This window comes from Aythya ferina, assembly GCF_964211825.1.
Source record: "Aythya ferina genome assembly, chromosome: 4".
NCBI classification, from domain to species: domain Eukaryota; kingdom Metazoa; phylum Chordata; class Aves; order Anseriformes; family Anatidae; genus Aythya; species Aythya ferina.
Genome location: NC_140300.1, coordinates 76,966,531 through 76,991,415, shown reverse-complemented (window position 1 = coordinate 76,991,415; position 24,885 = coordinate 76,966,531). Strand labels below are relative to the sequence as shown.

The following is a 24,885-nucleotide window of genomic DNA, read 5'->3' as shown; positions in this document are numbered from 1 at the left end:
TTTAATTCTGACTTCAAGTATACATACATGCACACAGAGAATCCTGCAGTAGAAACAGATGTCAAGTTTTCCATGTGCACACAACCTACAAAGCTATCCTTGCACTACAACAGGATACAAAGAATGAAGAGACTTAAATTTCAAATCTCTACTTATTGATGGTCTTGTTTGCTACTCACCAGCTGAGGGATCTAAACCATGGTAAATCATAGGAGTGATAGACTCTGTAACCTATAGTAATGATCTCATGGAAACATTTCACTTGGATGCTCAAGACCTAAAACAAAAAGAAAAAAGCTATGCAGATACACTATAGTTGTTTCTTGAAGGCTGTGCGGAGTACTGCAACCTGTGTTAAGGGGAAAAAATTATTCTGAATCCAAATTCCATGCAAAAGAAGGCAGCTTCCAAGCAAGAACACAGGGAAGTACAGTTGTTGAGAAAAGGCATACTGGGCTAGCTGCAAGAAATCCCTCCAGAAATAAGGGAAAGCTCCTTACTTTTCCTCACCAAAGCAGTTTGGTAGCAGGAAGTAAAAAATCATTTCCTGTAAAGAGTAGGCTCTTCTACTACTTTTGGTTACATTTAATTTTTCAATTTAAGCAAAATTTTCAAAGTCCAGTGGAAAAAAAAAATGGACTCTGCAACAGAACGTGGACAGCCAAGTCTTCCATCTGCAAGAGCCTCATTAAGGGTAAGCATGTGCTGCTAATTAGCACTGATGAGAAGAGGCACTGCTCACCTACCGCAGGTCCAAACGTCACACCCTGCACAGCCTCCATGTTGTTTGTCATCTCATAGTGCTGTGCTTGTCTGTGCAAGTCTGTAAGTGTGTCCTGTGAGCTGCTGCACTCTGAAGGTCTCAGCCAGTTCACCTAAGCCGTAGTCACCAAGGAGATGACCTTGCCCCAATACCACATATTTCCAAATACGGGTCAGCAGTAATCCTGTGCAGAGGCTAGAGGATGAACCTACCTACACCAACCATGCATATCATCACACCAGGCTTTGCAGGATTTCTCTTAGCACATGCGCTCACGAACACATTTCACCTTGCTCAACACGTAACCACAGCCTATAGGGTATCACATCACCTTAGCGAGTTAACTTTGATGTCTGTCCGTCTCATGCTCTCTCGTCTGATTTGTCTACATTATAAACCCAATCGCTACACAAAATAGCACCAGTAAAGGATTACGCCTTAAAGTGGAAAAGGACATTTGGGGATGAAGGCATGGAAACTTGTGCGTGTTACCTCCAGACAAATGTAAAGTATATTCTCAACCTCTGATACAAGTCTTACAGCTTCTCTTCCCAGCTTAGCTGGACTTCCCTACAAGTCTCCAAACATTTTCCATCTCAGTATTAAGATTTGGTTTTGGCACAACAAAAGCTGTGACAACTTAAGTTATGTGATTCCAGTGAAATAAAGTAATTCATGAGCAGAACTGTTTTATTCCTCCATTCCTTTTTACATGGTAACAAATGTCAAATTGAGAAACAGTTGATTAGAGAACCATTCTGAGTTTTGTTTCATAGTCAAAAGGAAGAGTTCTATATTATTTCTATGCTAGCTTTTTGGTTCATCTCCCGGCAGCTTTGCCCATGACTGCAGTCTTCGAGCATACTATGAATACACCAAATTGAACTGCAAACTGTTTGTGCTCCAGTTCTCATTCTGGAAGTGTTATACTAAAAAAAAAACATGTGAAAAATGCCTCTACAATGACCTACACTGTAATGAAGCTTTGTTTTGTTGTTTCGTCATACACTCAAAGACATCGTCCACCAATGAAACTGTGAATTACAAGCTTGTGTCATTCTTCTGACAACAGGAAATACAAACTAGACTCATTCAGACAGGGACTCTAATACAGGCCATAATACTGGTGAACAAGCATTCCGGTATCTCAAGACATTACTGTCCAAGAGTGTTTCAGAGTAGGCATGGGGAAAAAAAAAAACAACAAAAAAAAACTATTTTGCAAATTTAGTCAAAAATCAAAGCAGCTACTCACAAGCATTAATTTCAGTGTTCTAGAAGCCACATCCCTGTTTGTTGCTTGTCATGGCTGGAAAAAATAGTTAAACCATTACTCACTAAGAATACCAGCCATAAAAATGATGGGAAGAGGTAGTACGCAGTGTGTATGAATGCTATGATGATATTTGTTCAATTCATGGCCTAAAAAAACATTTTATCTCTGCACCTTGGACAGGCACCTATCTCCATTCTATGGATAAACCCTAGAGAGTCCTGGAGAGAAGCAAGGAAAGAGAAGCAAGGAATTAACAGAGCATGAGTGAGCAAAGTCTTTTAGAGCCAGGCACTGCCGGCAGACAAGAGCTGCTTGCTTTTCTCAGCCTGAAAAATGGAACTCTCTTTCTGTGTATTTCAAGCAAGTCTTAAAGAGGGTACGAGAAGGTAGTGGGAACAAGCCAAGCAAATGAATGACATTAATCTCATAAGCTTCGATGTAAAGAACTGTTTAACTTGTTTGTTTAATTCCTACCTAATTTAAGTAGCTGAGAAGGCCTTCATCCACAAGGTCCAATTGAAAACTCTTCCAATTTTTCAAGAATACTTGTATTTACCAAATTAAGAGACAAAATGTCTTCTGTAATATCTGCACTTGACTTCCACCTATTTCTTATGCATGACAAGGAGATGAAGTAACTCTTGCACAATAGAAGATTTTAAACAAACTTACCAGAAGCATCAGCATGAAAGATCCCATGTATATTATCAGAAAAAACACAGAAATCATAGCTAGAGTTAGAATTCCACGAATCCACCAGTTCTTCCATCTGCCAAGAAAAAAGAGAATAAAAAGCAACCAGTAAGAATTAAATATAATGGCCACTTCCTTCCCTAACCAAAGACTCAAGTAGATGGTTACCAGAAGGAAGACCAGGCATCTTGCTTAATAAGACACATAGTAAGAAACACAGAACCAAGCAGCCAGCCACCTCACGAGGGGACACAATAAAGAAAGCCAAGTGAGCCATCTTTCCTCTTCCCCATCCCTCTCCTCCCCACAAAATGCCTTCATTTGCCATCTAATGCATCAGCCCCTCCTTAAAGGTGCTGTGAAAATACATCATGATCCCCAGGGAGGGTTTCACAGCAGGAGCCATGGGGAACCAGCCACATAAAGGCTTACCCATGAAAGAAAGGCTACCAGGAAAAAAGCATAGAAATCTTTGAGGACTGGCAGACAAAACCAGGGGATTGCTGACTGCCTATGTTAGCAAAGCCGCTGCTTTGCCAGGTAAAGGAATATCTGTTGATCTTATCTGTTGATACATAGACTGAACCACCACAAATGTTTATCTAAACTGTAGCTAAACATTGTGGCAATTCATTTAGAAATGCTCACATGGGCAATCTTCAGGTCCTATGCAAAAAAAAATTGCACTAAACAGGCTGAAGCATAAACATATCAATCATGATATCAAATAAAAATTTAGTCTTTAATTTTCATGTAGATCAAACAAAAATTAAAACCTCAATACAATCAGTAATGATTTTATTCAGCAGCTCTCAAATATGAGAGCTTGTTTGTTTTACTATACCTGGCAGACAAACCCGACAAAGCCCTTCTGAGGATTTCTGGAGTGCTGTCTATTGATGAAGGAACATCTGGAACATCACAATCATTTCTAAGATCCAAATCATCAAGTCTTTCAATCAAATCTGCTTCCTATGACCAACAACAACAACAAAAAAAAAAGGCAAAGCACACTAAACAAACTCAACATGCAATAATATTAGTTATTTCATAAAATAGTATGCAGTCACAAGCTTATGTCTTACATGGTGATGCAGGAATTATCAGTTCCTCAAGTCAAGACAACTATGATGTAGTACTTAAACTATAAATACTGCAGTAACACTGTATTGGCATGTAAATACTATACTGACATGTCTTCTAAGGCCAATATTCAGATGCTGTAACATGACCTGCCATGTTCAAGGGCACTTGACACCCTCTGCACTCTTTCTACCCACCTACATAAGCATAGGGATCTATGTTCTCAGAAATACTACGAGTGACATAAAACATGGGTTTAACAAAAATCCCCAACTCTCTAACATACTCCCTCACCTTCATTTTAACTCATCTTCTATGGAAGAAGGTCACGGCTCTTCTGGTCTTGTTGCATGAAGAAACTAAATGGAGTACCTGACAAAACAGTTCCATTCCAGAGCAAGAAGAGGTTGCTGTCACAGTCTCTCATATTTTTATTGTGGGGAACTTGATCAATCCAGCTTGAAAATACATGATCCAAGAACAAACTATAAAGTGACCAGATATGCTATGGACACAATATTATTCAGAATAATCTCTTGGTATGACCCCAGCATGGCATTGTTTCTTCACCATTCACTCATGACCACTCAGGAACACACCTAGACAGAACTTTCAGCATAGCAAAGACAAAAAATAGGCAGTCTAGTGTACAAATTCTCATCAACAGTGAGAGTGAACTGGCAACAGGGTTTTTTTCCTCCCCTCAGTAGCAGCTAACACTGAACGTGCTGATTTACTTCATCCTTACATGACCAAATGCTTAACTCTTGGCAGTTGGAATGCTGCTCAGCTGTAGCACAGCAGGGAGCAGCAGAGCTGTCTCTGGCAAGGGCTGAGTTTCCTCATGACCTCTTGGGCTTGCCTCACCTCCTCACCATCCCAAACAGCCTGCAGCCCATCCTACATAACCAGCTTCATCAGCTCCTAACAGCTCTGGGGACCATGAAGTAACTTGGCTGACAAGGAATCTTCTTCTGGAGCTTAGGCAGAAAAAGAAAGTGTACAGCTGCTGGAAGCAGGGTCAGGCAACGTGGAAGGAATACAGGGATGCTGTTCATGTTTGTAGGGAGAAAATTTGTGTGGCCAAAGCCCAACTAGAGTTGAAGCTGTCCAGGTCTGTGGAAGACAATAAAAAATGACCTTTTAAATATGTGAATAGAAAAAGGAGGACCAGAGAAAACATAGGTCCACTACTTGATGGGGAAGGTCACCTCACAGACAAGGACTTAGGCAAAGCAGAGACGTTTAATGCCTTCTTTGCCTCTGTCTTCAATGCTGAGGATGTGCTTCCGGACCCTGGGCGACCATGACGGTGGGAATGACAAACTTCCAACCAGCCCTGAACATGTGCAGGATTTGCTGCCCCACCTGGATCCATACAAGTCCATGGGTCTGGATGGGATCCATCCCAGTGTGCTTAGAGACCTGGCTGACATCATCGTGGGATGTCTCCCCAGGGATGTAGCCATGGCACCAAGCCTGCTGGAGTTCAAGAAGTGTTTGGACTGTGCATAGTCATATGGGCTGAATTTTTGGGTAGACCTGGATGGAGCCAGAAGTTGGATTCAATGATCCTTACGGGTCCCTTCCAACTCAGGATATTCTGTGATTCTATGAACTGTACTCGAAACCTTTTCCACCAGTGCTGTACTGTGGTTTCTAACTCTTCCTCTCTTTCCAGCCTCCTCGTCCCAGATCCCTGTGGGCTGTTTTCTTTACTTGTTTATCCTCAACCTATTTCCACAAACAGGTCAGCTTTTGTTTCCAACTTGTCCTTAATACTATTATTTTCTTCCCGAGTCTTGAATATTTTTGGCATTTTGGAAGAGAGTAGACATACCTCCAACTCCGCATAAAAAAAACACCACAGAACTAATAAGGCCTACAGTCCAAGCCATCACAGGGTTACTCTCTTTATAGCCTTCAGCCTTTCCTCTTAATCTGCTGGCCTTTGGGAAGCTGGGCTTGAACATAATCACAGCCTCAGCAGCTGATGACCTCTGGGAGTAACCTACACCTAAAAGACAAGGCCTGCCAAGTCCCAGTGTCCACGATCAAGGCTGTGCCCCAAAGTTTGCCCAGCAGCAGGCTGAACTGGGAGAGGTTTGGGTCAGGGGCCTGGTGGGCTCAGTAGCCTGGCCCGTGGCTGGGTGGTGGCAGGAATTGGCCAGGGTGTTGCAGGCCTGGCCCCGGCCTACCCTGCAAGCCCAGCACTGGAGGTGGTATGTAATTAATGGGCATGCCTGTAATTAATGGGCATCACTGTACTGCAAGTGTGGCCCAGGCCTCAGGGAGGCTGTCAAAAATGCAAGTAACAAAACAGGGATTCATGTGCTTGCAGCCTTAGTATTCAGACATTTTCTTCCAGTGCTGTAGTACTATTCCTTAGGAAATCAACTACAGACTTTATAATGAGAAAGAAGAGGGGAGAGAGGGCAGACAGGGGAGAGCCGGGAGAGCCACAGGCCTTTTGCAGTCACATTCCAACCACTACAATCTGCACCTGAGTACAAAAAGCTATTTGTACAGAACTAGAGGACACTACCTGACTGCTGATAACGGGCAGTAATCCTGGCCCTAAAACCACAACTTAGAGTCTTTAGTATTAATCCTTGCTTGTGCATAGCAGAGGTGCTCTCTCCCTTAAGCATGGAGAACTATGGAAAACCCCAAGTCTTTTGATGCATGTCGGGCTTTCAGTATTGCTGCACATGGTTCCATACTCCATTGCTGTTTAAGCAGTCAAAATACATATGCTTAGTTTTATTCCTCTGATATGTAATACGATTTTCACTTATGCTCCTAATGAGAACCAATTTTTTAGATTTCCCAATTCTAGCACCTCAGTTGTGGCATTTCTCAGAGCACCTGAACCCGTTAAAGAACAAGTCTTCCTGTGCTCACCTAAGATGTATTTCTCAGTAGTTTGCTGCTGCTACAAGGACTTGGGCTGATGCAGACTTCAAGTTTTATATGGCTGCATCTGTTTACCTTTTTTTTTTTTTTTTTAAGCTTTCATTTGCTAAAACAACTAGTGGGGGATAAACCATGAACTGTATCTTAAATTTACCTTTGCACCTTACCTCAACAATGACCTTGAGTACTTGATTTTCCATTTCATGCTATAACAGCCACAAACGTTTCCCGAATAAGACTTTTAATTTGCCAGGTCAGAGGCCAAAGAGGAAGCTGTTGACTAAAAGCTAACTAATTATCATCTCTAGCATAAAAAGTGCTGTAATAACCCCATCACTGGTGGACAAGCTTTTCTTATTATTTGTTTTCTTAGTTATATGATCAATTATAAACATTTCAGTTTATAGCCAGGAATAACAACAATCACTGCAACAGTAAATGCTAACATAATCACTACAAATGCCCTCACAAAGGAAAAAGAAAAAAAAAAAAAAAAAAAAAAACATCTACATCAGTCTTGCAATTTCATTTTGACCTTGTAGATGCAGTTTTGGAGCTCATTATAAAACCCAGCACCCCTTCCTTCCATTCACTAGGTCTGGGATTAGGCGAAGCAGAACACACTGTAACAGCCTCTGTATGAGGGATGACAGATGAAAAGCTATGGTTTTCATGCTGTGGGTACCCATTTGCACATTTTGCCAAGGTTAAGCAAAACCAGCCCAAGTTGCACTCTGTTAATGACTAAGACACCTTACACTTCTCTTCATTTGAAGGCTCATGCTCCTTCCAAAGAACCCATCTAATCAGCTCAAAAAGGACAAATCCAACAAGGCTGAGATGATGCAGGCCTGATGAGTACAGGGAAGAAGGCAAACCTGACAATTCCTTGGTCACTACCACAAGCTCAGCACGTAACAAACACATGTAACTGACACTACAATCCTCATCAGTTTCCAGAATTTGTCAGCTGCCCCAAAATGAAGGTGTGTTTAGTTGTAGGGATTTGTTTTTATGTCACGTTCCTAAAAAAAAAAAAAAAAAAAAAACACAGCAAGCCTTCCATCCTTAAGCAATAATTTTACTGAAAGGGTTGTTAGACATTGGGATGGGCTGCCCAGGGAAGTGGTTGAGTCACCATCCCTGGAGGTCTTTAAAAGACATTTAGATGTAGAGCTTAGTGATATGGTTTAGTGGAGGACTGGTTAGTGTTAGGTCAGAGGTTGGACTCGATGATCTTGAGGTCTCTTCCAACCTAGAAATTCTATGATTCTGTGAAATAGTTGGCCTTAAAAAGGAGGGCCTCAAACAGTCAGGAGACTGTGCCTCCCCAGCAGGAGGTCTGACCAGGAATTAAGCTTCCACATGGATTTCTGCTTGCTTTCCAGCACCTACAAAAATACAGCCATGTGTCATGCATAAAAACCCCAGATCTGTGAGCCTATCATCCTCCAAAATAACATATGTTAATTGCCATTCCATACCACACATTCTTCACTGCAATTATCACGTGCTGAGCAAACCATGCACAAAATTGTTCTTGTTACTAAGGCACTTGCAATATTCTGTTAGTACTGTTTTTTTTTTCCAGGACACACTAAGAAACTCACAGGTAGACTGCTAATATGTTTTTCTCAGACAATACAGCATCACCTATGTTAAGACGAAATCAAGACAGACATTTTCCAACAACTTATCTGGGGAAAAAAAAAATGTTAAAGCAAAATAATTTAGTTATTGTCATTTTACCAGTATAAGGGTTACTTTAGTTTTCTTCTCCAGTACTGACCTTTCTGCAGTCTCTACCCCAAGTGTTACACTGAAGTCAATAGTTCAGTGAGAGCACCTTGGAGCATATTTCATGAGATGTACCTTGATACCTTCCTCTTAAGTCAGGCTATCAAAGCATCAGAAGATCCTGAATGATAAAACCTTGTTTTTCCAAGCTGTTAAAAAAAGTACCACCACCACCACCCTCCCCCCAAAACAAACAAACAAACAAACACTTTCAGAATTGTTCACATGTAATCACAGACTTAAACCTTCACCTCCTTTTCTACCTACAGCAGTTCTCATTCACCACCACTTCCACCAAGTTACGGTTTTGGAAATATCCAGCCCTTTGGTTATCTGTGAAAGTAACATAGCTAAATTTTTCTGTTTCTTCCAACACTGCCAAACAAACTGAAGTTATTTGTGACAGACTCTAATGCTCTACTCTAACAAACACTGCCATCAGGATTTTCATGCAACTCCAAGTGTTTTAACAGCAAATCGTGTCTCTGGGCAGCAGAGTACTCATGAAGGTATGTTGACATTGTTAGTAAAAGCATGCCAGGCACGCTGCAGCAAATAGGACAGGAAAGACCTCGAGATCTCTCCTGCACACTGTAGCACAACACAAAGCAACAACAAACTCATAGAATCACCAAGGTCCACAGGGCAAAGGCAGGCCAACAGGAATTCTGCAGCCATCAGCTTGGCAGGGCTGCGAGCAGCTGAGGACACAGCCTTGCGGAGCTCGGGACGTCGGGAAGAAGGTTCACAAAGGGCACACCATGTTCATGCGAAACCAAAGAAGTTGCCTTTTACTTGAAAGTAAGGAAGTAGAAGTGAATACTGAACTTTTCTGCGTACCACTAAGAAAAAGAACCGATTGGGGGTGGGGAAAAAACAACTTTACTTAAATTCATGAGGAAATGAGCATCTCAGGACCTAGTAAGCATAACAAGAACAGTATCAGCCTACTGAAAATAGCAACTAAAAGTCCAAGAGATAAAAGCCTCCCGACATACTCGGAGTTCTTGGAGCTCTTGCGCAAACACAGAGCACTTCTCTACCTTGGCAAACAAGGTGCTTTCAAGCACGTCCCTTTTACCTATCTGGAATACTGGATGAATCGGGTCAGCAACAGTTGCATAAGTACTGAGCAGTTTCCATGCGGAAGGAGACGTCCAAGTTTTCTGCTCTAAGTATGGGAAAGGGTCATGTTTCTCAGCTGTGAGGTAGGAACCAGTGGAAATGCACTGCACCACAGCTACCCTGAGCAGCTGCGGAGGAAGGGGCGAGTTTCAGGCCCAATCGCCATGCAAAACAGGTGATCTGCACACAACCAAGCGAAAACTCACTATTCACATGCTGGAAAGAAGTGAGAGGCAGAACAGACAGACAAGCACCTACGGATATGTGTAGTGATGCATCTGTGAATCCTGATGTCCAAATACTTTCCATCAGGTCCCCTACTGTATACTTTACCCAAGTTCTCTCATTTAAACGAGGCCCAAACTGCGACCTACACAACACTCAGCACAGAAAGCTAGCTTATCTTTCCAGCCGGCCAAGGGCACTACAGACAGCTTAATACGGAAAATAAATCCTTGCTGTCATCTTACTGTGCAACACCTCCAGCAGACACCCAGAGGGTGCCCGCCCGACACAGCGCGGAGCCCCCCGGCCTGGAACGGCTGAGGCACGGCTCCTGCCGAGGCGGCCGCGCAGCGCCAGGGCCCCGCCACCCCCAGCACCCGGCTGCTGCCTGCGCCCCCCCCGCCCCGGCGGCCGTTACCATGGCACGGGCCGGCCCCAACGGCCCCGCCGCGCCCTCACCTGGTCGCTGCCTTCCTCCCTCTCCTCCTCCTCCTCCTCGCCGTCCTCTTCGGGGGCCGCCCGCCACCGCCGCCGCCGGGCCGCCATCTCGGGGAGCGGGGGGGGGGGGCCCGGCGCAGGGTCCCCGTCCGGCGCCGCTGGCGTCCCGCGGCCTCTCCCAGGTGCGCCCGGCGCGGCCCCGGCGCGGGGCGGAGCGGGGCGCGGCAGCGAGCGGGGCGCCTCCCTGCGGCCCGGCAGCGAGCGGCCTGCAGGTGGCAGCGGGGGGTGGCGGTGCCCCCTCGGCCCGGAGCGGCAGGGAAGGGGCAGGGGGAGGAGGAGCTGGGACAGCGGGGGCAAGCAGCGCCGAGGGGTGGGCCCGAGAGGGAGGAGGGCAGGCACGCGGCGTGGCAGCGGCAGCGGCAGCGGCAGGGCGGGATGAGTCAGGGCGCTCGGGGAGAAGGAAGAGCACCTGAGCGGCTGGTGACAGTGGGGCGAGGGCGTGAGCAGCCCCACGGGCAGGGCCGCGACGGGACGGGGAATGAGGGACGCAGAGCGGGTTGCGCAGGGAGCAGGCAGGGCCTGGCCCCGCTTGCCTCCGAGCCGGGCGCCCGTGCAGGTGCCATACAGCATCGCCCACGGAGTGCCTGCTGTGCGGGGCTGAGGGAGCACTGCCGAGGCTGCCAGGCTATGCCACGGCATGGCCCCGGGCCCAAGAGCTCCGTGGGGCTGGGGCTGTGAGAGCAGGCTGGGAGCAGAGCCTCTGCTGCTGCCCTGCGTGCGTGCCCGGAGCCTTTGGGTGCTCTGCAGCACAGCTGGTTGGACTGGTCGGGCGGGAAGCGCCAAGCAACACCCTGCTGCTCAGGTTCCCCCGGGCTAATTACCCGATTTACCTGCAATGTGGATATCTCCCAAATGTTTAGGCCCTTCGTGGGCCACGCCTGCCCTGCTCACCCATAGCACACAGCTCCCCACTGTGCACCTCGACCTGTGCACAGAACAGGGAGTTCTCTGCAGGCAGGCACAACGCTAAAGTCCTTGCATCAAAACACTTACATAAGCCCTGTGCTGAAACACGTGCGCAAGCTGTGCTTGTGCACCCAGCAGAAAGCAAAGCTGGCACGGGGCTGCTGTATCCTCTGCACACCATCAGCAAGCCCCTGTTGCAGGAGAGAAGTGGAGCAGCTCAGCTCCCTTCCTGCAGCAGCAAAAGCAACCTGAGCAAACCTATCCCCAGCTGGCCGTGAGGCTGAGGAACAGAAGTCACGGGGCTCAGAGTGCCTGCTTTTAACATCTATGTGTCTGCATGCTTAGGGGAGCCCTATCGCTGGCAGTCTTGGAAACAGAAGTTGTTTGCAGCTTTTGCTTGTTTGAGATACGTTCCTACATATGCACAGAACACGGGACACATGGAAAATGTTGATAAAGCATCGACAGCTATGTCAGACGATGTTGGCAAACAGCACAGTATCCCCCCAGGTCACAGTAATTATGAACAGTACTATAATATGCTGCATTTAATCAATTTACAATCTTGCCCTATTCCTAGATCATTACAGAGAGATACCCCTATGCTAGAGAAATGTGGAGAGCAGCGTTTCACACACCAGCCTCCAATTCTGCTGAGCGTTTGATCACTGAACCACAAGTCCACAGCCAATGCTGCCGCGCACTCCCCTGACACAACCAAGGACCAAACCGTGGGGCTGGGGACCATGGGTGGGAGCACTGCACCTGCGCCGGGGTGCTCAGGAAGTGCTGGAAGCCGAATTCCAGGTCAGAAGCTGGCTGTTACACAACCTATGTGCTCAAAGGTGAATCCACCTCCTCCAAAACCAAAACAAAACAAGAGTCTTTTTCTTTCCTCTGAATTAATGCAGTATGAGCTCTAATGCTGTCTTGCTGGTGTGAATGTTTGTTGACAGACAGCAACACTTTGCCAAGGCCTCCTGAATAGGATTGTCCATATTTGAGTAATTTTAATCCACTGACAGCACCACATTGTTCTTTTGGGTTTAGCTAACATGCCTAATAACCTCTTTACATTTGCTAGTGTGGCATAAAAGCATCATAGTCCCCAGTATTTGTGACTGAGTTACTTGCTTGGTGCTTGCACACTTGAACTTTATAAAGTAGGATACTTGTATGTCAAACAAACAAACAACAACAACAACAAAACATAACAAAACGGAACAAACTGGCCACAGTATTTCCAAATTAAGCACCAAAGTCTGAGAAACACTGCCTATTGACCACTATGCAAAATCTGTCTGGTAACACCTTTACCCACTGTGGCCTTCTGTTTGGTCCAGGTGGCGGTGCACTGCACAATTACATGGGTATTCTTGATCTCTCCTCCATACCATAATTCCTGGGATGCTATTTCTTGCTCCCAAACGATGCTTCAGACGTGTTGGGTGTCTGGCAAGCTGCTGCTGTTTTTGAATGTGCTTGCTGCGGCCACCTGAACACGCCATGTGTTTGGACATTCCCTTTCTGTGTGACGTCACGTGCACCGCAGGCTGCGTAATCCATGCAGATTTGGTCTTTAATGCAAACATCTGTTGGGAATACCATAATTTACCAGCCAGGAATGCTGCACTGGGCTCACCACACTGCTGGCAGGGCTGCCTCCTGCAAACAGAGAAGGGGAAAGACAGGGGTGAGGTGATGGGAAGCAGTGTGAAGGAGCTGCAGCAGGGTGGAGACTGAGGAGGTGGTTGGGGGCAGTTGTAGGCTGGTAGGGAAGGGACTTGGGGCACAGCCTGCAGATATCTGCCAGAGAAGCTGGCCCATGAAATGTAGCACGGATGGAAAGAGCTGTTTTCTGCTGAGTTCAGCCTAAAGCTTTTGGAGAAAGTTCACTCTTTATGTGTTTTTGGTAGGCCAGCTTCATCTTCTCAGCCTCTGCGCAGGCACACAGCTTTTCTTCGTGTAGCCAAGCACTGGGGGCACAGCCTCTCTCAGCACGTGGTGAGCAGCCAGCACCACTTCTGTTTGCAGCAGACACACTGCCTCCTGTGCTGGGTAGCAGCCCAGGCCCTGTTTCCAGCAGTGTTTTGCCTCTTTCTTACACCAGGGGAATAACAGTTCTACAGTTTTGGCAGCAGCTTCTCCCACCCTCTGGCCAGCATGGCACTTCCACATGAACTGGTTACCGTTTGCTGGATTTGCAGAGCACCAAGCACAGCTCACGCTTGTCTGTGCTCTCTGGCACTTGATTTTGTCCTGTCCTTCTCATCCTCCTTTCCCAATGCTTTACGCCATCTCATTTATTTGAACTTCAGTACTGCCCTCCCTCTTACTTTTCAGTTCATAGGAAAGGCTGATGCAGGGTATGAGGAGGCATATCAGCATTAATTTTCAGCAGTTTGTGAAATATCACCCTCTTTTGCCAGTGATATCATCTTATTACCTTATCTCAAGGGACAGAGAGAGCCTTATGGCATGCTCAGAGTGTATATTATAAGTGGCAAGCAGTCGGCAGGATGCAACTAAGGCAAATGATAAAAAATGACAAAAACTCCTGATCTGGAAAGGCGGCCCTGTGAAGTCCTGGTTTGCTGTCATTTTGCTGTGGCAATCCTCAGATCTATGCACTTTCTGTGCTTCACAACGGTGCTCCTACACATGCACTTCTGGGAGTTTCCTGGCAGTAATCTTCCACTGGCATAGTCATAAAAAGACACTAGCAATTATTAACCAGTTATGCCTTTGCTATCTTTGTCACCTTTCTCCAGACCCTGTGAAATGGAACCACACTATATAGGACTCTGAGCTGTTTACTAGGAGGATACGGACTGAGACAAGTGCCTCGCCCCAAACAGCCATGAAAACACAATGCAAACTACAAAGACAGAGACCTGAGGCTCTTCTGTGTTAAGCTGCCAGGATTGGGGTAGAAAGCCCCTCAGCAAATCCTGACTAATGACTCATGTCATTACACCACAGCACTCCTGCTCCTGACCTCACTTCTATGCCCTGGAAGTCACCAGCACACAGGGACAACTGGCTGCAAGCCGTCTGCCTCTTTGCCTTACCTTCTGGAGTTCTGGAGAGGCAGTTGTGGGAAAGCGCTCCATCCTGAAAAGAACTTCTGCAGGGAGCCCCACCTGCAAAGCAGGCTGGGGAAGCAAGCACCGATCAGGCCTTGCTCTGAGCTGAGGGGGGAGGAGGAGCGGGCCCCCTCCAAAGGATGGGGTGCAGCTGGGACAGCACTGGCTCTGCCCCCAAAGTTTTCCAGCTCCCTCGGGGGCAGCTGGTCCTCAGGCAGGAAGAGTGAGAGCTAGATGTGGATAGAGGGCCACCATGCCAAATGGGTTTCTACCACTTCTGCTGTCATGCAGGACAGCTGTCCACATACCTGCAGCCTGCACTGCAGAGCCCAGACAAGAGGAGTCAAGAACTGTACTTTCCAGCTCATGAACTCTCTGATGCAGTGCTTTTTCCATGCAATTGCAAAGTAAAGGCACCACCTGAGACCCACCATTTGCCAGCACAAGAAGACTCTCTTTCAGCCAGCTGCTGTACCCACATGCTCAGAAGGTGCTTTCTGTATGGCATCCCTCATGGCACCACGACAGCTAACCAAAGCTGTCAGTGGCAGAAGCTATCTCGCAACAGGAAGGCATTGATAACCTGTGTGCAGGTACCTTGGGCATGGTATTCCAGCCACGGCATTCCCTGCTGCCCTCTCCTGAGCACCACGAGCAGCTCGTGCCATCTGCAGAACATGACTGCTACTGACACCAGTGGTGATGAGAAATTAGAAGGAAAGGATGAAGGTGAAGAGAAGCAGGAGCCCGTAGAGGTCACCAAGAAATGTGTACAAAATAGCAGATTTCTCTGCACGGCAGGGCACAGAAGTGTATTGTATCCCAGGAACTGTTGGCAATGCCACTGCAAACTGAGGTGGGCTAGGAAAGTGCTCCTTCTGGCAACAGGCTTTTTAGTACAGGAGAAAACACAAAACATGGAACAACCCTTCTCTGCTAAGATCTGTCTTATTACAGAGCAATCAGAACATCTGTCTCCCTGCCTCCCTTGGCAGCTCCCAAGCCCCCCAGAGTTCTCTCTGCCTTCCCCATCACACCTCTGCAGCACGGGTCTGGCCTCCATAACAAAAGTCGACACAGCCGTTGGGGATGATATGGTGCCCCGGGGTCTGCAGGGCTGGATAGTGCCCCATGTCACAGGGACAAGAGCAGAAGCTGCCTCCTGCAACTCCAGCAAGGCGTGGGGAAGCGATGCTGCACCCCTGCCGCCCCTGCCCTGGCCAGGAGCAAGAGCTCTTGCCCCTTGCCTTGTGGCACAGCAGCTCCTGCTGGCACAGGGCAGGAGAATCACCTTGTGCACTAATAGAGCTGCATCCTCCGTTAAATCCTCCCTTGCATGCAGGGTACAGAGATAGTAGTAGATGTCTGCACGATGCACTATGTACAACATCCTGTGATGTAACATATCCCCTTTACAGTAGCCTTTCTGGGGAAAAATTGCTGCACTCCAGTAAAGATGTGGCCCGATGGGAGCCGAACAGAGTGGGAAGAGAGGCAGTGGGGTGCCGGAGCTGGAGCGCGGCCAGGCAGAAGAATTAACTACGTTATTGTTGCAAAAAGCACCCTGGGACCTCTAACGACCACAAGCGGTCAGGAGCCGGCTCTCACAGCTCACCTCCAGACCAGAGATGATTTATAACACCAAGGGGGAAGTAAAAGCTTTACCAGAGCAGTCCGTGCGCAGCACACATTAAAGGCAAGGAAAACGCAGGACTCTCAACTCGGAAAACCAGAGACGGAAGCACACGAGCCAAGAGCAGAGCGGCTGGTGACAGCTCGCTAGGTGGAGCTGCGAGAACAAGGACGGGGCAGCAGCCCCGCAGCCCCACGGAGCCGGGGGTGTCCTCCCGCCACTGGAAGCAGCTGGTGCTGCTTAACGAAGGAAGCACAATCTTTTCTTAAAAAATAACAAAAAACAACGCACACAGAAGTAACCTTACAGAGTCTGCTGCTGCGACTAATTTTTATTATTATTATTATTATTATTTTTGCTTTAGCTTGAATGTTCAAATCAATGCAGCCCCGTCAGCCTTCGATGTGATGGAAAATGATGAAATAAGATTTTATAAAAATCATACAAATATGCACATAATGATAGCTGCTGCCGCCACTTCCTATCCTCCCTTCCCCCCCCCACAGTTTAGATAATCAATTTAACGATTTCCAGTTCCCTGACACCGGACAACCCTGTGCCAACAATTTCTAAGCAGAGTGCTCTCTGCTGATTTCCATGGGGGCTATGTAAAGATCGATGCATAGAGATGGCCTACTGTACACTCGTTTTCCTCTCAGAGTGAAACAAACTGCACAATAGCTCCAGCAATGCCAGTTAAATTTCCATACAGTTTTGTTGTTAATGTGAATCCAAAGTACAGTCAGACATTAGTTTTCACCCTGATGCGTACCTGGTAATCTGCATGGAGGCAGCACAGACATGAACTCCAGAGCTGTGTCCAGACCCGTGGGGAGTGGTGGTGGGGAACATGCCTGGGGGGTGGCTGGCCCGCGGGGGGACACCCGGTGCCTCCTGTAGGGCCTGTGTTGGTGCCTCCATCCTCTACCTGTGCCTTGCATGCATGCTTGCCATGTGACTGGATGTTCTGCACAATGAACTGCAGTGCAAAACAACCAAAATTGACTTGGGAACACAGCAGCTGGACAAAGAGAAATGGCAGAGATCGAATACTAGGGCTCTTACACACGTGGCCCATGACGCATATGAGTCTGCATGACTGTTACCTGCAGGTTTCTGCAGTGGTTTCCTAGGCCAGTACCAATACAGTGTTTATTTATTTATTTACTTTTTATTGTTGTTGTTAATACATAACTGTTTTTCATAATAAATTTACAAAACCATTGTTTGTACTGAGGCTTCACTTTGGCTTGCTTTTGAGCAAAGCTCAAAGCTCAAAGTAGCTGAGGCTACTTTGGCTTGCTTTTAGGGGGCCAGATGATAAATGAGGACCAGGCACAATCACCAATCCAGAACACTGCTCCAGCCGAGCCCCATTGTCTGGGCCTAACCCTCTGCGTGCACCCCGTCCCTGTTAGGGTCCCCAGTGCCACCTGGATGCAGAGCGGGTCACTCCAATGTGACCATGCTGTGGGTCACCGTGGGCACAGCCAGCAGCAGCCCCTGGCTGCGCTCTCTACTTTCAGTGAACAGAGAGGACGAGCCATGGCACCTGCAAGCCCACCAAGGGAAAGAAGTTTTCTGTGTACCCCGCAGTGCCTGGGCACCCAGTTGCTAGCTGCGCTGCCCAGTGGCACCGGGCAGGAGCACACAAACAGGAGAGTGCCAAGAAACCCTTCATATGCTGCGGACTGAGGACACAGCTTCTCTTTTAATCCTAGCTTCCTGGCTTTCCCCCAGCAGGGATCAGTCCGGACCAACGATAACAAACAAAAAGTAAAAGTAACTATTCTGCTGCAGCACCACACATTTTCCACACTCCAGAAAGGAGAAAAACATTTTGCACGACTCAGGAGTTGTAAATATATTTCTGCACCACGTTTAAGAAAAGAAACACTGAGGCAGCGGCTGCCATGAAGGAACCCCCAGGGACATGCTGCTCCTTGCACGCTTGTCGCAAATGGAGCAGGTTCTGCTTCCTCTCGATCTCACCAAAACCTCGGCCTCCGGTGCAAATTCCTGCCACCGTTATTCTGGATGCGCTTCGGCACAAATGGGAGCACTGCTCCGGCCGCGATGCGGGGAGCACGGCGCCACAGCAGCAAAGCAACAGTGAGGCGTCCTCGGGAGTGACACGGAACCCCGGGAAGGGCACAGGTCTCAGAATCTGTCCCCGGCTGGCAGCGTGAGGCTGCTGCCCACAGAACCGACCCCGGCGCGGTCGGGCTGAGCGAGTAATGCAGAGCGGTGTCGCTCTGAGGCCGGCGTCTCCACCAAGCCCCCCGGCTGTCCTCGGCACGGAGGAGAGGCAGAGAGGGCTGTACTTCGGGAAGCCCAAACGCTTGCTGCCCCCGTGGTAAGAAAGAAACGGGGGCGTCCGTGCCGCGTACGGTGCTCCCCAGAGGTCTGCACCCGAGCACGGCGCCTCCCGAGCTGTGCGGCACCGCCGCCGCATCGCCCCCTGAGCCCCCCACCAGCTCCCAGGGCCAGCCCTCGGGGGGCCGTTCAGGCCGAAAGAGGCAAAGGAGAAGGTCTCCTGGGGGTGCCGGTGCAGCCCGTGGGGACATTTCCCCGAGGGGGCCCGCAGCCGGGTCACCATGCAGCGACGCCTTTCGCTTGGGCTGCCGCCGGAGCCGGGCGCGCCGGGGCAAGGCTGCAGACGGTACCTCTGACCGGTACCGAAAGTGCCGGCTCCCGAAACGTTTTCTGGCCGGCTTTGCCTCGGTTTTATCGCCCAGTGAGAGAGGACTCAGAGGGTGGCGTTTCGTGCGTGGAATTTTAATTATAATTTTATTATATTTTAGTGTATTATTGGCTTACAGTTTTGTAGTCTTACAAGAAATTTCTGTTTCCACATCTCCATTAAACGCCTGATTCATTTTCTTGGCTCCGGTAATACTTCACTAAAGAATCACTGTTCCGCATTAGATAAATATAAGACCGAGTGTGATTGACCTATTAACTATTTTTAATTAGCTTTTACTGTTCCTCAACTATCCCGTGTTTCTGAAGAAGCAGAAAGAGAATGAGAGTACCCCCGTGTCACAGAGCTAGCCCACGGACCCAGGTTATTCGCCAGACTTGGCAGAAGTCTGCTGCAGAGAATCTTACAACATCACAATTCTTCTGCTCTAGCGGATGTCATAATGGACACATTTGCAGCTTGAATTATGGGCGAGAGTGAACATTTTTCAATCTTTATAGCATTTTTATGCTCTGCCTTCCTTTTTGGTAATCAGATCTTGATTAAGAGTTGGAATTAGCACCCAGAAGAACATTAGGATTTCCTGGCTCAGCTCCTCTCCCCAGCCTAGGGCGGACAGCAAACGACTCGGCTCCTTTTCAGCGTTGCTACAACAAAACGGCCTCGAAGTCCCCGTCCATCTCTTGCAGAAAGTAGCCGGCCGCTCGCTCGCACCGGGTCACACACGGTACCGGCGGTGTACTTTATCTGCTGAACAAAGCAACGACTCCGCGCAGCATCCGCTCCCTCCTGGCGTGCGGCACCCCTCAGGCACCTGCACTCGCGACCGGCACCGCAGGAAAACAGCAAATGACCGAGCCCAGCCGTGCCGTGCCGTGCCAAGCCGTGCCGTGCCAGGAGAGGGGTCCCTGCCCGGCGGGACGGCCGCTGCTCCAGCCGCGGCGCCTCCGTCCTCCCCTTTCCTCCCTCTCCCTGCCGCCGCCTTGCCCCGCTCCGCTCACCGCCCCTGCCCCTGCCCCTGCCCCTGCCCCGTCTCTCGGCAGGACCCAGGGGCTGGAGGCAGCGGGAGGGAGGCCCCGCCGAGGGGAGGCCACGCCGCGGGCAGAAGGCGGCCGCCGCTCCGGCCCCACTCCGAGTGGCCGGGACCGGGCACGGGGGGAGAAACGAAAACACCAGGGAGAAATTTAAAGAAGGCAGAGGAAAGGATTTCAAAAGAGAAAAAAAAAAAGTAAAGGCAAGAAGAAGAGGGGAAAAAAAAAAAGGAAGGAAAAAGTAAAACCAGAAAGAAACGAAAAAAGACAAGGAAACAGACAAAGACAAGTAGAAAACAAAAAGTGTAAAGGAAAGACAAACGTAGAGAAAAGAAAAAGCCCAAAAAAAAACAGAAAAAAGGGAAAGGAAGGAAAAAGGAAAAAAGGAAAACGGAAAGAGAAACGAAAATAAAAAGGAAAACGAAAGAAGAGTAAAAAAGAAAAAAGAAAAAGACAAATAAAAGAATAGGAAAAAATGGAAGGAAAAGAAAAAACGAAAAGGAAAAATAAAGGAAAACGGAAAAGAAAACGGAAAAAATAACGAAAATGAAAGGAAAAAAAATGAAACGAAAAAGTAAAAAAGAAAAAGGCAAAGGAATAAAGAAAGGGAAAGAAAAAAATAAAAGGAAAATGGAAAAAAAAGGATAAGAAAATGAAAAAAGAAAATGAAATTAAAAGAAAAAAGAAAACGAAAAGGAAAAAGAATAGAAGGCAAAAGAAAACGAAAAGGAAAAAGAATAGAAGGCAAAAGAAAACGAAAAGGAAAAAGAATAGAAGGCAAAAGAAAACGAAAAGGAAAAAGTAAAAGGGAAAGAAAAATAAAAGAACAAAAAACGAAAAGAAGAAAGAGGAAAAGGAAAAGAAGGAAAAAAATCGTGGAGGAGAAGAGAAGAGAAGAGAAGAGAAGAGAAGAGAAGAGAAGAGAAGAGAAGAGAAGAGAAGAGAAGAGAAGAGAAGAGAAGAGAAGAGAAGAGAAGAGAAGAGAAGAGAAGAGAAGAGAAGAGAAGAGAAGAGAAGAGAAGAGAAGAGAAGAGAAGAGAAGAGAAGAGAAGAGAAGAGAAGAGAAGAGAAGAGAAGAGAAGAGAAGAGAAGACAGGAAAAGAGAAGGGGAAGAGGAGGAGAAGACAGGAAAAGAGAAGGGGAAGAGAGGAGAGGAGAAGAGGGGAGAAGAAGAGGGGAGCAGCAGGGCCGGCCGAGCCGCCACGGGCTGTCAGGGCGGAGCGCACGGCGGCCCCGTCCCGGCCCGTCCCGGCCCGTCCCGGCAGGGCCCGGTGGGCAGGTCCGGCCGCCGCCCCGCCCCCGCCCGCCGCCGCCGCCGCCGCGCCCGCTGCCGGCCGTGCCCCCGTAAAGGAGGCAGGGAGCGGGGCGGCGCGGCAGTGCGCCCCGAGCCGCACCCGCAGCACCGCGCCGAGCCGAGCCGAGCCGGGCCGGGCCGGGCCGGGCCGGGGGCGGGCGGGAGGGAGGGATGCGGGGCGCCGAGGAGGACGAGGGGGCGGCGGGCAGGGCCCCCGCGGCGCCTTGAGCCGCGCTCCGCCGGCGCACACCCTGCGGCGCGGCCCCGATGCCCGGCGGGGCGGCGCTGGGGCGCGGAGCTCCCCGCTAGGGGCGGCGGGCGGCCCGGGCTGGATGCCGGCCATCGGGGCCCCGCGGCGCTAGGTCCGGCCGCGGCTGCGGCCGGGGCGGCGCGGGGATGCTGGCGCTGGGGCAGGCGGACGGCGCGCCCCGGCAGGGCGCCTTCCTGCTGGGCAGCCCGCCGCTGGCCGCCCTGCACAGCATGGCCGAGATGAAGGCGCCGCTGTACCCCGCGTACCCGCTGCCCGCCGGGCCCGCCTCTTCGGCCTCCGCTTCGTCCGCCTCGCCGGCCTCCGCCTCGCCCTCACCGCCGCTCGGCTCGCCCGGCCTCAAGGCGCCGGGCGTGGGCCCCGGCCCCGGCCCCGGCCCCGGCCCCGGCCCCGGGGGGCTCCCGGCGCCGCCGCAGCTCTCAGCCGCCACGCCGCACGGCATCAACGACATCCTGAGCCGGCCCTCGGTGCCCCTGCCGGGCGCCGCGCTCTCATCCGCCGCGCCCTCTGCATCGTCGGCGGCGCCCGCCGGACTGCTGGCCGGGCTGCCCCGCTTCGGCAGCCTCAGCCCTCCCCCGCCGCCGCCGCCTCCGCCGCCGCCGCCCGCCCTCTACTTCAGCCCCGCCGCCGCCGCCGCCGCCGCCGCCGTGGCCGCCGGGCGCTACCCAAAGCCGCTGGCCGAGTTGCCGGGCCGCACGCCCATCTTCTGGCCCGGCGTGGTGCAGGGGCCACCCTGGAGGGACGCCCGCCTGGCCTGTGCGCCCCGTAAGTACCGCACCCCGACCCCGACCCCCGGCCCCCAGCCCCGCACCCTGGTCCCGCTGCCGGTCCTGCTCCCGGCCCCGCGTTAACGCCGCGCCCCCGCGCGTGCCTCTCTCTCCTCTCGCCCCGCCAGACCAAGGCTCGATTTTGCTGGATAAGGACGGGAAGAGAAAACATACCCGACCCACTTTTTCTGGCCAGCAGATTTTCGCCCTGGAGAAGACGTTCGAGCAGACCAAGTACCTGGCGGGCCCGGAGCGCGCCCGGCTGGCCTACTCGCTGGGAATGACCGAGAGCCAGGTCAAGGTGAGGCGGGCGGGGGGCGCCTGGGGGGGTTCGGGTTAGGGTGCCGGGGCTGAGGCGGTGGCTGCAGGTCTGGTTCCAGAACCGGCGCACCAAGTGGCGGAAGAAGCACGCGGCCGAGATGGCGACGGCCAAGAAGAAGCAGGACTCGGAGACGGAGCGGCTGAAGGACGCCTCGGAGAACGAGGAGGAGGATGACGACTACAACAAGCCGCTGGACCCCAACTCGGACGACGAGAAGATCGCGCAGTTGCTCAAGAAACACAAGCCGGGCGGCGGGGGGCTGCTGCCGCCCCCGTCCGAGGGGGAGGCCTCGGCCTAGCCCCGCGCCCGCCACCGATCTCGGAGATGTACAGATTATTTTTGTAGACTCTGCGCGCCCCGTGGCCGGCGGGAGGCCGGGGGCAGAGCACGGAGGACTGCGACTATCCAGGCGCCGAGCGGCACGGAGGGGAGCGGCGGGGCTGCCCGGGTGCCACGGTGTCTCGGTGTCCTTGGGTCCCGGCCCCGCCGGGGGTCGGCTCCTGGCGAGCAGAGCGCTCCCGGCCCCGGCGCGGCTCCGCTCCCTGGCGAGCAGCAGAGAGTGAAACGAAAAAAGGGAGAAGGGAGAAGCCAGCGCGTGGACAAGTAGCTGGTGCGAATCGTCACAACCACTTTCGGTCAAAATATAAAATTCATTTAGTTGCTGTAATTGAATTTAAGGTGTGTTTTGTTTTGTATCATACGGAATACTATAGAATGTAAATTGTTTGCTTTTTTTAAGCCGATAACGATGACATATCGTGATATAGCGTCTTAACATTTATTAATTTATATTAAAAAGATTCGGTTTGTAAAGAGAAGAGCCCCGTGCACGCCCCGTTCCGTGTAATGCACTTTCTGTTCCTGAGCCCACCCAGATAAAGCGATTAAACACGCACCCTGCCGCCGTCTGCTGCCTTCTCCCCTGGGGCCGGGCCGGGGACAGGGCCGGGGGTCGCGGGCAGTCGGGGGGAGCAGGATCCGAGGCTGCTCCTAGCTGCTGCGGCGCGGCCCCAGCAGGGGTGTGGGGCCAGAGGCGAATTGCTCGGGGGGTTCACCACCGGGTGCTCGGCTTCGTTCAGCCCGGGGGAATTGAAATTCCCGACCAGCCCCGGTGCCCGCGAATTGCAGCGACCATTGTAAGGCAGGGGCACAGCAGACAAACCACCCCACGACTGCAGCGCGGGGGCACGGCGGGCAGCGGGCACCCACCGAAATTGCAGCAGGGCAGCAGATCGCCCCCGACCCTGCCCGGGACCGGACCGGGACCCCATCCTGCACCTCTCATCCCTCCCCCTCCCCCCCCCCCCCCCCACTATCCCGCGTTTAATGAGTCGCCCGCATCCTCATCACCCCAGCATGGTAATTGAGCAGATCTATTAACTTGTTACACTAGATTTGTTTAAAGAGACTATTACACAGTCATTTAATCAATTTGTTACACTGGAGGTCTTGACTTATGAGACACTTGCCGTATGATTCCTTAATGACTGAATTAATTTGTTTTAATAAAACCAACATTGTGTACAAGCGCATTTCAAGAAATGTAATTTTGGAGACGGAACAGTCCAATGCTTCATCTGATTAGGTCTTTTCCATGGTTTATCAAAGTCTGGAGTTGCCGTCATAAACTGCATGTATGGGGTATTTTTCTTTTTTATAGCGTCATTAATTTAATATGGATCATTAGTTCTTTATACACATGCATGTTCTGACAAATGTACCCAATGAATAATGCACCTAATGCGTTCGGGCTCAAATGCATCATGCTGTAAACAGAAACCGCTGCGGAACGAGCGGTGGCGGCGCAGACCCCGGAGCCCGCCCGGTGCAGGCGCTGAGGGGCCGTCGGGGTCCCGCGTTCACCCCCGGCCCACGGGAGCAGCCGCTGCAGCCGCTCAGCCCCGGGGGCTCGCCCGGAGGCAGCACCGTTACGCGGCGGGTCACCCGGCCGGTCCAAGGTCGCTTTAATTCTGGCTGGAGGTTAATTGGATCACTGCATTAAAGCAGGGATAGACTGCGCTCAGCTTGCCCCTAATGAGGACAGACAGGCTTTTTTTGTGTACCTCTTAACCGCTCCGTGCCCGATAGGGCTCCGGGGTACCTATTGGCAACGAAATTTCGCTGCCGGCTCCGCAGATCGAGGTGCGGCAGCTCCTCCGGCTTGGTGCCGGCAGAGCACAAGTGTGCGGTGCTGGGCCAGTGCTCCTTACTCTGTGCTGGGGGGGCTGCGCCCTCCAGCTTGCCCGGCCGTGCGAGGCCAGGTGGGGCGAGGCCAGGCGAGGTGCCGAGCCCCGGGTGCCACCACGGTGCCGGGGGACCAGCCCTGGCAGCCCGCAGCCCTCACCCCACCGCCGTGGGCACGGGTGCGCTCTGCGGGGTGCCCCGCTGCCCGGGAGCACAGTGCCCAGCCTGGAGAGCCTTGCTCAGCTCTCCAATGCCGACTCTTCCGACGACGTGTTGCAAACAGTCGGGGCAGAAGGGAGCACGGGCAGGGGCGC

General features: G+C 50.9%; 2 protein-coding genes across 9 annotated transcripts in view; one reads left to right on the top strand and one right to left on the bottom strand.

The window, feature by feature from the left end:
• The window catches only part of CDS1 (CDP-diacylglycerol synthase 1), a 28,829-nt gene extending 18,243 nt beyond the window's left edge, over window positions 1-10,586 (bottom strand). Inside the window, exons 1-4 of one of the 5 annotated variants that reach the window (XM_084517592.1) lie at window positions 10,338-10,520; window positions 3,577-3,704; window positions 2,712-2,808; window positions 180-277 (exon numbers count right to left, since the gene is read on the bottom strand). In XM_084517592.1, coding sequence (XP_084373718.1) covers window positions 180-277; window positions 2,712-2,808; window positions 3,577-3,704; window positions 10,338-10,424 — 410 coding nt within the window. In that variant the 5' untranslated portion in view covers window positions 10,425-10,520. Of the gene's footprint in view, window positions 1-179; window positions 278-2,711; window positions 2,809-3,576; window positions 3,705-4,109; window positions 4,188-10,337 lie in introns of those variants that run through there. The other 4 variants (XM_084517590.1, XM_084517589.1, XM_084517591.1 and 1 more) reach the window with 4 other exon arrangements.
• Window positions 10,587-21,159: 10,573 nt separating this feature from the next.
• On the top strand, window positions 21,160-23,914 carry NKX6-1 (NK6 homeobox 1). 4 transcript variants are annotated; one of them, XM_084516781.1, is made up of 3 exons: window positions 21,160-22,063; window positions 22,265-22,366; window positions 22,446-23,914. In XM_084516781.1, exons 1-3 carry the CDS (start codon window positions 21,427-21,429, stop codon window positions 22,559-22,561), a joined length of 855 nt encoding a protein of 284 aa, XP_084372907.1. In that variant the 5' UTR covers window positions 21,160-21,426; the 3' UTR covers window positions 22,562-23,914. The 4 variants fall into 4 exon arrangements, with proteins under 4 accessions (XP_084372907.1, XP_084372906.1, XP_084372905.1 ...); XM_084516780.1 differs by having other exon boundaries at window positions 22,434-23,914; XM_084516779.1 differs by having other exon boundaries at window positions 22,194-22,366.
• The last annotated feature ends 971 nt before the right edge of the window (window positions 23,915-24,885 follow it).

What these genes read in the sequence shown, in the direction of transcription:
- NKX6-1 (XM_084516778.1), top strand. Translation starts at nt 21,427, where the DNA reads ATGCTGGCGCTGGGGCAGGCGGACGGCGCGCCCCGGCAGGGCGCCTTC. An exon ending in CCGCCTGGCCTGTGCGCCCC is followed by an intron (nt 22,064 to 22,193) that starts GTAAGTACCGCA and finishes TCGCCCCGCCAG; the next exon opens with ACCAAGGCTCGATTTTGCTG. An exon ending in TGACCGAGAGCCAGGTCAAG is followed by an intron (nt 22,367 to 22,433) that starts GTGAGGCGGGCG and finishes CGGTGGCTGCAG; the next exon opens with GTCTGGTTCCAGAACCGGCG.